Source organism: Heptranchias perlo, chromosome 20 (genome assembly GCF_035084215.1).
Source record: "Heptranchias perlo isolate sHepPer1 chromosome 20, sHepPer1.hap1, whole genome shotgun sequence".
Lineage (NCBI taxonomy): Eukaryota > Metazoa > Chordata > Chondrichthyes > Hexanchiformes > Hexanchidae > Heptranchias > Heptranchias perlo.
In genome coordinates, this window is record NC_090344.1 from 53,101,671 (window position 1) to 53,113,938 (window position 12,268).

The 12,268-nt window shown below is 45.3% G+C and overlaps 1 protein-coding gene across 1 annotated transcript; it reads left to right on the forward strand.

Annotated features, from left to right (window-relative positions):
- The first annotated feature begins 10,731 nt into the window (after positions 1-10,731).
- Positions 10,732-12,033, forward strand: LOC137336052 (D(1C) dopamine receptor-like). Its single transcript, XM_068001554.1, has one exon. The coding sequence runs from the start codon at positions 10,948-10,950 to the stop codon at positions 12,031-12,033; it is 1,086 nt and encodes a 361-aa protein (XP_067857655.1). The 5' UTR covers positions 10,732-10,947.
- The last annotated feature ends 235 nt before the right edge of the window (positions 12,034-12,268 follow it).

A 12,268-nucleotide genomic window follows, 5' to 3' on the forward strand; every position in this document is an offset into this window, starting at 1 on the left:
GTTTATCCTATCTCTCAGTATTGATTCTGTCACTTGGAAAGGCATGGTTTAATCAGGGATAGCCTGGATTTATTCAGGGAAGGTCATGCCTTACAAATCTGATTGAATTCTTTGAGGAATTGACAAGGAGGATTGATGAGGGTAGTGCAGTCGATGTTGTCGAAATGGATTTTAGTAAGGCATTTGACAAGGTCCCACATGACAGACTGGTCAGAAAGGTAAAAGCCCATGGGATACAGGGAAATGTGGCGAATTGGATCCAAAATTGGCTCAGTAACAGGAAACAAAGGGTAAAAGTCGATGGATATCTTTGCAAATGGAAATCCATTTCCAGTGGTGTGCCACAGGGCTCAGTGTTGGGTCCCTTGCTGTTTGTGGTATATATTAATGATTTGGACTTGAATGTAGGGGGCATGATTGGCAAATTTGCAGACGACACAAAAATTGGCCGTGTAGTTGAAAGTGAAGAGGATAGCTGTAGACTCCAAGAAGATATCAATGGGTTGGTGGAGTGGGCGGAAAAGTGGCAAATGGAGTTCAACCCAGAGAAGTGTGAGGTAATGCACATAGGGAGGGCAAACAGTAAAAGGGAATACGCAGTAAACTGGAATATATTGAGAGGGGTAGAGGAAGTGAGAGACCTTGGAGTGCATGTGCAAGAAGATAAGGTTGTGAAGAAGGCATACTCTCCGTTATTAGCTGAGGTACAGAATACAAAAGCAGGGATGTAATGATGGAACTGTATAAAACAGTAAGGCCACAGCTGGAGTATTGTGCGCAGTTCTGGTCACCACATTACAGGAAGGACGTAATTGCTCTGGAGAGAGTGCAGAGAAGATTTACAAGAATGTTGCCAGGGCTTGAAAATTGCAGCTACGAGGAGAGATTGGATAGGCTGGGGTTGTTTTCCTTGGAGCGGAGGAGGCTGAGGGGAGACTTGATTGAGGTGTACAAAATTATGAGGGGCCCAGATAGAGTAGACAGGAAGTACCTGTTTCCCCTAGCGGAGAGTTCAAGAACTGGAGGACATGGATTTAAGCTGAATGGCAGAAGGATTAGAGGGGACATGAGGAGAAACTTTTTTACCCAGAGATTGATGGTTGTATGGAATTCGCTGCCTGAATTGATAGTAGATGCAAGGACCCTCAACTCTTTAAAAAAGTACATGGACCTGCACCTAAAGTGCTGTAAGCTGCAGGGCTACGGACCGGGTGCTGGAAGGTGGGATTAGAATGGGCACCTGGTTGTTCTTTGAGCCGGCACGGATACGATGGGCTGAATGGCCCCCTTCTGTGCTGTATCTTTTCTATGGTTCTAATTGGCTAAGTGACAGGATTTTTGGACTGGAGGGAGGTATACAGTGGTGTTCCCCAGGGGTCGGTGCTGGGACCACTGCTTTTCTTGATATATATTAATGACTTGGACTTTAGTGTACAGGGCACAATTTCAAAATTTGCAGATGACACTAAACTTGGAAGGGTAGTGAACAGTGAGGAGAATAGTGATGGACTTCAAGAGGATATAGACAGGCTGGTGGAATAGGCGGACACATGGCATTTTCCCTACTGTCAGGCTAACTGGCCTTTCGTTACCTGTTTTCTTTCTCCCTCCTTTCTTGAATAGCGGTGTTACATTTGCTATCTTCCAATCCACGGGAATCGTTCTAGAATCTAGGGAATTCTGGAAGATCAAAACCAATGCATCCACTACCTCTGCAGCCACCTCTTTTAAAACCCTAGGATGTAGGCCATCAGGTCCTGGGGATTTGTCAGCTTTTAGTCCAATTAATTTTTTAAAAACTTTTTCTTTACTAATCTCAATTACTTTAAGTTCCTCTCTCTCATTAGACCCTTGGTTCCCCACTATTTCCGGTATGTTTTTTGAGTCTTCTATGTGAAGAGAGATATAAAATATTCGTTTGACATCTCTGCTGTTTCCTTATTTCCCATTATAATTTCTCCTGTCTCTGCCTCTAAGGGACCCACATTTATTTTTGCTAATCTCTTCCTTTTTATATACTTGTAGAAGCTCTTAGAATCTTTTTATATTTCTTGTTCGTTTACTCACATACTCAATTTTCTCCCTCTTTATCAATTTCTTGGTCATCCTTTGCTGATTTCTAAAACCCTCCCAATCCTCAGGCTTACTACTCTTTTTGGCAACACTGTAAGCCTCTGTTAATCTATTACTATCCTTAACTTCTCTAGTTAGCCACAGTTGGATCACTTTTCCTGTGGAGTTTTTATTCCTCAAGGGAATGTTTATTTGCTGGGAATTATGAATTATTTCTTTAAATGCTTGCCATTGCTTAAAGTCCCCTGTGATTATTGCATTACCCTTGTTACAAGCTCCTCTAATTTCCTGATTTATACTCTGCCCAACACTATAACTATTGTTAGAGGGCTTGTAAACTACTCCACAAGCTTTCGGAGGCTTCCTCCTTCGTCAGGTGATTTTCCACACCGCTCACCTGACGAAGGAGGAAGCCTCCGAAAGCTTGTGGAATTTAAAATAAATTTGTTGGACTATAACTTGGTGTTGTAAAATTGTTTACAATTGTCAACCCCAGTCCATCACCGGCATCTCCACATCTTTTTTTAAGTATAGAGGTTCTTGAAGACTGAAAGAAAGGTCAACAAGGCAAAGGGATTTAGGAAGAGAATTCAAGAAGTAAGGGGATTAAAGGGTGAAATATTGGCCTCTGATGGGTAAGCAGTATTCCAGAGTTAGAGGAACAGGGGGCCGAGATGTCCGGCTGGAGAAGATTTCCCAGGTAAGGTGCAGCGAGACTCGGGAGTTGAAAATGACAAGCAGGATTTTGAAATTCTCTCTGGACACAGGGAGCTTGGTGAAGATTGGGGGTGACAGGTGTGCAGGCCATGGGTTCTGGACTAGCTGGAGGTGGGAAAGTCAGTGAGATGAGCATTTAAGAAATCAATCCTTGAGGTGGCTCCAGGTTTCAGCAGCAGTCAGGCTGATGTAGGGGCATAAAGAGGCAATGTTCTGGAGGTGGAAAGAAGAACTGTTCTCTCCTGTCTGGTATGTCAACTCTTGTCCATATAATTTGTTCAGATCTAGTGCTGTAGGTTTTGTGTGTGTGTCAGCTTCTGTGTCCCATTGCTCTCATAGAGTCATAGAGTTATACAGCACAGATAGAGGCCCTTCGGCCCATCGTGTCCGCGCCGGCCATCAGCCCTGTCTACTCTAATCCCATATTCCAGCATTTGGTCCGTAGCCTTGTATGCTATGGCATTTCAAGTGCTCATCCAAATGCTTCTTGAATGTTGTGAGGGTTCCTGCCTCCACAACCCTTTCAGGCAGTGAGTTCCAGACTCCAACCACCCTCTGGGTGAAAAAGTTCTTTCTCAAATCCCCTCTAAACCTCCCGCCTTTTACCTTGAATCTATGTCCCCTTGTTATAGAACCCTCAACGAAGGGAAAAAGCTCCTTAGTATCCATCCTATCTGTGCCCCTCATAATTTTGTACACCTCAATCATGTCCCCCCTCAGCCTCCTCTGCTCCAAGGAAAACAAACCCAATCTTCCCAGTCTCTCTTCATAGCTGAAGCGCTCCAGCCCTGGTAACATCCTGGTGAATCTCCTCTGCACCCTCTCCAAAGCGATCACATCCTTCCTGTAGTGTGGCGACCAGAACTGCACACAGTACTCCAGCTGTGGCCTAACCAGTGTTTTATACAGCTCCATCATAACCTCCTTGCTCTTATATTCTATGCCTCGGCTAATAAAGGCAAGTATCCCATATGCCTTCTTTACCACCTTATCTACCTGTTCCGCTGCCTTCAGGGATCTGTGAACTTGCACACCAAGATCCCTCTGACCCTCTGTCTTGCCTAGGGTCCTCCCATTCATTGTGTATTCCCTTGCCTTGTTAGTCCCTCCAAAGTGCATCACCTCGCACTTTTCCGGGTTAAATTCCATTTGCCACTGTTCCGCCCATCTGACCAACCCATCTATATCGTCCTGCAGACTGAGGCTATCCTCCTCGCTATTTACCACCCTACCAATTTTTGTATCATCAGCGAACTTACTGATCATACCTTTTACATTCATATCCAAGTCATTAATGTAGACCACAAACAGCAAGGGACCCAGCACCGATCCCTGTGGTACCCCACTGGCCACAGGCTTCCAGTCACAAAAACAACCTTCGACCATCACCCTCTGCCTTCTGCCACTAAGCCAGTTTTGTATCCAAAGTGCCAAGGCACCCTGGATTCCATGGGCTCGTACCTTCTTGACCAGTCTCCTGTGGGGGACTTTATCGAAGGCCTTACTGAAATCCATGTATACCACATCCACTGCGTTACCCTCATCCACACGCCTAGTCACCCCCTCAAAAAATTCAATCAAATTAGTCAGACATGATCTTCCCTTGACAAAGCCATGTTGACTATCCCTGATTAATCCTTGCTTCTCCAAGTGGAGACTAATTTTGTCCTTCAGAATTTTTTCCAATAATTTTCCTACCACTGATGTTAGGCTCACTGGCCTGTAGTTCCCCGGTTTTTCCCTACTCCCCTTCTTGAATAATGGTATTACATTAGCGGTTCTCCAGTCCTCTGGCACATCCCCTGTGGCCAGAGAGGTTCTGAATATATGTGTCAGAGCCCCCGCAATCTCCTCCTTTGCCTCACACAGTAGCCTGGGATACATTTCGTCCGGGCCTGGGGATTTATCCACTTTTAGGCCTGCTAAAACCGCCAATACCTCCTCCCGCTCGATGTTAATATGTTCGAGTATATCACAGTCCCCCTGCCGTATTTCTATGTCTACATCGTCCTTCTCCAGAGTGAAAACAGATGCAAAAAATTCATTTAGAACCCCTCCTACATCTGCCGGCTCCACACACAGATTGCCATTTTTGTCCCTAATGGGCCCTATTTTTTCCCTAGTCATCCTCTTACCCTTAATATACTTATAAAACATCTTAGGATTTTCCTTTATTTTGCTCGCCAGTGTTATTTCGTGGCCCCTCCTTGATCTCCTAATTTCTTTTTTAAGTATCCCCCTGCACTTTTTGTACTCCTCTAGGGCTTCCTCCGTCTTTAGCCTTTTGTATCTGCCAAAAGCCCTCCTTTTTTTCCTAATCCATTCTCGTATATCCCCTGACATCCAAGGTTCCCTGGAGTTCTTGGAACCACCCTTGACCTTTACGGGAACATGTTGCCATTGTATGGTCTCAATCTCCCTTCTGAAAGACTCCCATTGCTCCGATGCGGATTTTCCTACAAGCAGCTGATCCCAGTCCATTTTGGCCAGATCCTGCCTTATCCTATTAAAATCGGCCTTCCCCCAATTTAGAACCTTTATTTCCGGCCCCTCCCTGTCCTTTTCCATGACCACCTTAAATCTCACCGAATTATGGTCACTGTCACCAAAGTGCTCACCGACTAGCACTTCTTCCACTTGGCCGGCCACATTCCCTAGAATTAGGTCCAGTACCGCCCCCTCTCTTGTAGGACTTTCTACATGCTGGCTCAAAAAGCTCTCCTGGATGCACGTTAAGAATTTTGTACCCTCTCAGCCTTTTACACTCTGAGTATCCCAGTTAATATTGGGGAAGTTGAAATCCCCCACTATTATTACCCTATTATTTGCACAATTTTCTGAGATTTGCCTACATATCTGTTCCTCTATCTCCCCCTGACTGTTTGGGGGCCTATAGTACACTCCCATCAAAGTGCTTGCCCCCTTTTTGTTTTTAAGCTCCACCCATATGGCCTCATTAGAGGAACCTGCTAATATATCATCCCTCCTTATGGCAGTAATTGATTCTTTAATTAATATTGCGACCCCCCCCTCCTCTTATACCTCCCCCTCTGTCTCGCCTGAAGATTCTGTACCCCGGAATATTGAGCTGCCAGTCTTGCCCCTCCCTCAACCATGTCTCTGTGACAGCAACAATATCATACTCCCATGTGTTTATCAACACCTTCAGTTCATCCACCTTATTCGCAAGACTCCTTGCATTAAAATAGATGCCATCCAGCCTTGCCCTCACATATTTGCCCTGTCTTCCAAGCTGACTTGTTTTTTTCTCTATATTTGGCTGCACATCACCCCCTATTGTAGCTCCACTCTGTATCCCATCCCCCTGCCAAGTTAGTTTAAACCCCCCCCAACAGTGCTAGCAAACCTCCCCGCAAGGATATTTGTCCCGCTCTGGTTCAGGTGCAACCCGTCCGACTTGTACAAGTCCCACCTTCCCCAGAAGCAGGCCCAGTGATCCAGGAAACTGAAACCCTCCCTCCTGCACCAACTCTTTAGCCACGCATTCATCTGTTCTATCCTCCTATTTCTATACTCACTAGCCCGTGGCACTGGGAGTAATCCAGAGATTACAACCTTTGAGGTCCTGCTCTTTAATCTGCTACCTAGCTCCCTAAATTCTTGATGCAGGACCTCATCTCCCTTCCTACCTATGTCGTTGGTCCCAATGTGGACCACGACCTCTGCCTGCTCACCCTCCCCCTTGAGAATGCCCTGTAGCCGCTCAGTGACATCCATGACCCTGGCACCAGGGAGGCAACAAACCATCCTGGAGTCACGTTTACGGCCACAGAAACGCCTGTCTGTTCCCCTTACGATAGAATCCCCTACCACTATAGCTCTTCCACTCTTTTTCCTCCCAGCCTGTGCAGCAGAGCTACCCCTGGTGCCAGGAAGTTGGCTGCTGCTGCCTTCCCCTGATAAGTCATCCCCCTCAACAATATCCAAAGCGGTATATTTGTTTGAGAGGGGGATGGCCACAGGGGACCCCTGCACTGCCTGCCTGCTCTTCTTACTCTGCCTGGTGGTCACCCAATTACTTCCTGCCTGTACAACCTTTACCTGCGGTGTGACCATCTCACTAAACGTGCTATCCACGACGTTCTCAGCATCGCGAATGCTCCTTAATGAATCCATCCGCAGCTCCAGTGCCGCAATGCAGTTTGTCAGTATCTGCAGCTGGATACATTTCCCGCACACATGGTCGTCAGGGACACCGGAAGGGTCCCTGATTTCCCACATAGAGCAGGAAGAGCATAACACGGGGCTGGGCTGTCCTGACATGACTTACCCTTTAACTAATTAATTCAAATTAAATGAATCCCACCAATTTCACTTCAATTAAAAAGGTATACTCAAGGGGCCTTGCTGAACAGCAGTCCCCCACTACACAACAGAGACCAGAGAATCCACAAACTCTAACCTTAGACAAATTCAGCAGGAAAATACTCACCAGCCAATCACTTACCTCTTCCTTGGTGACGTCCCACTTGGATTACTTTTTGCTTCTTATTTATCTTAGGTCCAGGAGTTAAGTCCCTGTGATGTCGCACAGTAGTTGTCTCTTGGTGCAGGTCTGCTGCTGCTTTTATTCCACAATCTCAGTCTTCTACTCTCAGGTCCACTACCGCTCTGCAGGAAAAGTTTGGAAAAGCAAGGCAAAGCAGCACCTCCTTCCCCCACTTCACCAAACTCCCACACTTACCGAACTCTCAGCACACTGTGTAATATCCGCACACCATGCAGTCCGCACTGACAGGCCCCTGTATTTCTACAGTTGAGACTCAGATGAGTCAGGCCTGCCCCACCTTCAGGTACCAATTGAATCTAGCTAACCAATTAACTTGCTACAGCAGCTCTCTGCTGAAGCCTGACAGAAACTTAGAAATTTAAACTTTTAAATTGACCTTAAACAGTTGAAGCAATATGCACTAGATTTAAAGAGATTAACCCTTCAACTCCCACACTTACCGAACTCTCAGCACACTGTGTAATATCCTTATAACCCATTTCCAAAGACCCCCTTGGTGAGATGGACGAAGAATATTTCAATTTGTCAAAGATTAGACACCGTCTCTTAACTACCTGCGGCTTGCGGCAGTCATATCACGCAGTAAATCTCTCTTCTCACTTTCTCTACTGTCAGGTCCCATATACACACACTGAAAAGACTTTTGTTGTGATGAACATTTTTGTTGATTCTCTGTTCATTCTGTGGTAACAGCACGAAGTTTAAGATCATTTCCTTTCAACAATTGAAAAAGTTTTTTAAAAACACTTTTTTATAGCAGCTGGGGTCACATTTTTTGTTTAATTAAATCCTACAAATTCTGCTGAGCATTTGGTTGGGCCCTAGTCACAGCTGCAACATTGCCAACCATAAGGGAAGTGAATTTTGGCATAATTATTGAAGGTCACTGGATGGAACATATAAAAGCTTTTGATCAGCCTTCCCCTATTCATCCCCTTTATCTGCTTTGTATGCTCAACCTATATCCATCCAATTTCTTCATCTGTGATATAGAAAAACACAAAACAAACATGCAAGTGGGATGTTATCTGGTAAATACACTGCTCCGTGTGGCGCTGAGCCACGTCGAGTAGAAATGTCCCAGGTTATCCTGGTCTGTGCTGCGTTAACTTCTCACGTCAAGGCACAGTGGTACAATTAGCCTCAGCAGCCCTGGGCTATGGAGGAGGGGGGGAAAACAGGTGTCATGCTTCTGCTTACTGAACAATGACCTTGTTCAGAGTGCACATATGTGGAGATTGGCTGAGGGCAGGATAGGACTCTGCTGTGATTCCCTTGATGACTGAATAGCCTGCTGACACTCTGGGCTCAGATATAATGAATAGACATTTAGTTGAGATATAGTAGGGCTGCTCTTGTCTGTGGAACTGTACCTCAGTGTTAGAAAACAGAAAGGACTGTGTTCTCCCGGATTGTAAGCTTTGTGTTTGAGTTACCCAGACACAGGTCATCAGCCCATGGGCTCTGAATGGGCAAGTACCTGCAGAAGCTGCCAGAAGGGAGAGTTGCTTGGCATTACAACTCGCTGACATCTAATTGAAACTCAAAATTCCTATTTTCTATCTTTTACTCCCCATCCCAAAGTTTTCCCACTGAAATCATAGGGGAAAAATCATCCTTTGGAGGAGGTACTATTTACAAATAAATATATTTAATTGCCATCATTTGGCTTGAGATAGAAACACCCTTTGTGTCCCACAAGCAGGGGCTCAGGCAGGATGTCAAGGTGCAGGTGGCCTCCTGCTTGTCTTGGTTGGATTTAAAAGCTTCCAAGTGGGATTGCTGATTGACCCCAATTCATTTTCCTTTTTTTCCGGAAAGCAGTGACTCTTACTAGGATCCAGGGTCCAGTTCTAGAGGTACCCGTTGTTCTCCAATTCTTACCGATTGGTGTTAAACAATGAGTATCATTCCAGGAACTTTACAGCTGAGCCCGACCTCAGGACGTCCCAATGCACTTTACAGCCAATGAAGTGCTTTTGAAGTGTAGTCACTGTTGTAATGTAGGAAACACGGCAGCCAATTTGCGCACAGCAAGATCCCACAAACAGCAATATGATAAATGACTAGATAATTTTTTTTAGTGATGGTGATTGAGGGATAAATATTGGCCAGGAGACCGAGTACAACACCCCTGCTCTTCTTCGGAATAGTACTATGGGATCTCTTACTTCCAGAGAGGGCAGGTTTAAGGTCTCATCCGAAAGATGGTACCTCTGGGAGTGTCATCCTACATTTTGTGCTCAAGTCTCCATCGTGGAATTTGAACCCACGACCTTCTGACTCAGAGGCTAGAGTGCAACCACCGAGTCACGGCTGATCCATGAAAACACCAGGTGCAGGAACCCTGGCCCACGTTTCCCCATCTGAACTCGAGCACTGAGGCGAGTTATTAACATCCTCGCCTTCACCTGGGCTAACTCAACACACATTGGGAATCAGACTTGGAATTTTCATTTTATAAAGTTTTTTTGTGTTATATAAAATTAATTACCAGAAATCTGGCAGCATATTTGCAATATTACCCCTTTTACTTCTCTTTGACATATGAAGAAGTTAGTTCCAATGTAGAAATGTAAGTATCTGAACTGAGAGGGTTAATGAGAGCAGCTTTCGGACCAGCGGGGGTGTTGTGCCTGGGAATGCTGATCTCTGAATCTAACCAGAAGCCCTGATAAGTGTGCAGCTGGCGGGAGAGTCATTCTCTTTGATATTCCATTTACAGACACAGGTCGGATTGGTTTTATTACAAAGGGACGAGATAAAAAGCTGATATTACACGGGGGAAATGAAAGGAATCTGTGTCCATTTGATGTTTAGCCGCCTGCACCATATTTGAGATTACAAAGGAGAGATCCAGAGAAAAGAATGTTTTAACAGCCTGAAATTGACCACCTGAAAAAAAATAGCAAAAATCAAGGTAGAGATGACTTGGCTGACTTTCCTGATAGAATTATTATTTTTAAGGTGACTCTTGCCCTGGAATAAATTCCTTGTCGAATACCGGTGTGGAATTATTGGCAGAAACCCGTTACTTCAGTTCCCCGGCGGCTGAAGATTGGGAGAACTGCATTAACACTCTCCAACTCTGCCCTGTTTTAAATCGAACATCGACAATTTCTCCGCAGAAAAGCTTTCTTGGTAAAGGGCAGAGGTTGGATCGGGGTTAAACCGAGATCAAAACGGAAGCATCTTTCATTCAATGATCGGAGATCTGTGGAGTTTAATCAACAGGAGGTTGGATCTCGCTCAATGTTTTCAACTTGCTTGAACTCAATGATTGACTGGATGTGAGGCTCGCTTTGAATGGAGAGCTAAGCAGTGCCCATCCAAGGCACATGGCGGAGTCAGATGGCCTTCTGTTGGGTCCCATCGTTAGGTATTTGGAAGTCATGATCAATGAGACTTGGCTTCGGGGAAAGAGTCAGGAGCAAGTGAAGGAAAAATGCCAATTTCCGCTTCGGGTGGTCACAGGTTGTCTCCTGTTCCTCCTTATCCTCTCCACCTTGTTGGGCAACGCCCTCGTCTGCGCCGCGGTCATCAAGTTCCGACACTTGAGATCTAAAGTCACGAACTTTTTCGTCATCTCACTAGCTGTCTCCGATCTCTTTGTGGCTGTCTTGGTGATGCCGTGGAAAGCCATCACCGAGGTGGCTGGTTTCTGGCCGTTTGGAGCCTTCTGTGATATTTGGGTGGCTTTTGATATCATGTGTTCCACAGCTTCTATCCTCAACTTGTGCATTATCAGTGTGGATAGATACTGGGCAATCGCCAGTCCATTTCGTTATGAAAGGAAAATGACCCAACCAGTGGCCTTTGTGATGATTGGCGTGGCCTGGCTATTATCCATCTTAATTTCCTTCATCCCAGTGCAACTGAGTTGGCACAAATCCGAGGTACTCTTGCTTCAAGACAACGCAACCATCAGTGAAACCATCCAAGGAGATTGTGATTCAAGCTTGAATAAAACGTATGCTATTTCCTCCTCATTGATCAGCTTCTATATTCCAGTGGCAATCATGATTGTTACCTACACCCGAATATACAGAATCGCTCAGAGACAGATAAGGCGGATTTCGTCTTTGGAAAGAGCAGTGGAACATGCTCAGAACTGCCAAGGTAACGACTGTGCTCATGAAGCTTCTCTCAAAACATCTTTCAAAAAGGAAACCAAAGTCCTCAAGACTCTTTCCGTCATCATGGGAGTCTTTGTGTTTTGCTGGTTGCCTTTTTTCGTGCTGAATTGCATGGTTCCCTTTTGTGACATTAATGTCCATTACTCTGGGAGGCTCCCATGCGTGAGCGAGACCACCTTCAATATCTTTGTATGGTTTGGTTGGGCCAATTCATCCCTCAATCCCATCATCTATGCTTTTAATGCAGACTTCAGGAAGGCATTTACTACCATTCTGGGTTGCAATAAGTTTTGCCCCAATAACAATGTGGAAACGGTGAATTTTAGCAATGAACTGGTATCCTATCACCATGATACCACCTTTCAGAAAGATGTGATGACCCTCAGTTACCCCCATCTTCTGCCACATGTGGTCGTGCAAGCAACGGACAATGATTTGACTTTTGATAAAATTTCCCAGATTTCTCAAACTTCTCAGAACATTACCAGCATTTTACCCACTGTTGTCCATGTGGAGTGCGAGGCGGAAATCTCTCTGGACAAGATTATGCCATTCACCCCCAGTGGGTTGGCATGAATAAAGGAGACATGCCTGGGACTAGTCACTAAGTCCAATCTGACATATTCCTGCAGAAGTGAAGCCTCTTCTCAAATGAATGTCAAAGGATAAGGCTGGGAGAAAGCAACTAGGAGACCATTGGTAAAAGCTGCCAGAATTTCATAGAATCATACAGCACAGAAGGAGGCCATTTGGCCCATCATGCCTGTGCCAGTTCACTGAACTATCCAATAAGTCCCACTTCCCATGCTCT

Bases quoted from the DNA above. Each gene is read 5' to 3' on its own strand.
- LOC137336052 (XM_068001554.1), top strand. From the start codon at position 10,948: ATGCCGTGGAAAGCCATCACCGAGGTGGCTGGTTTCTGGCCGTTTGGA.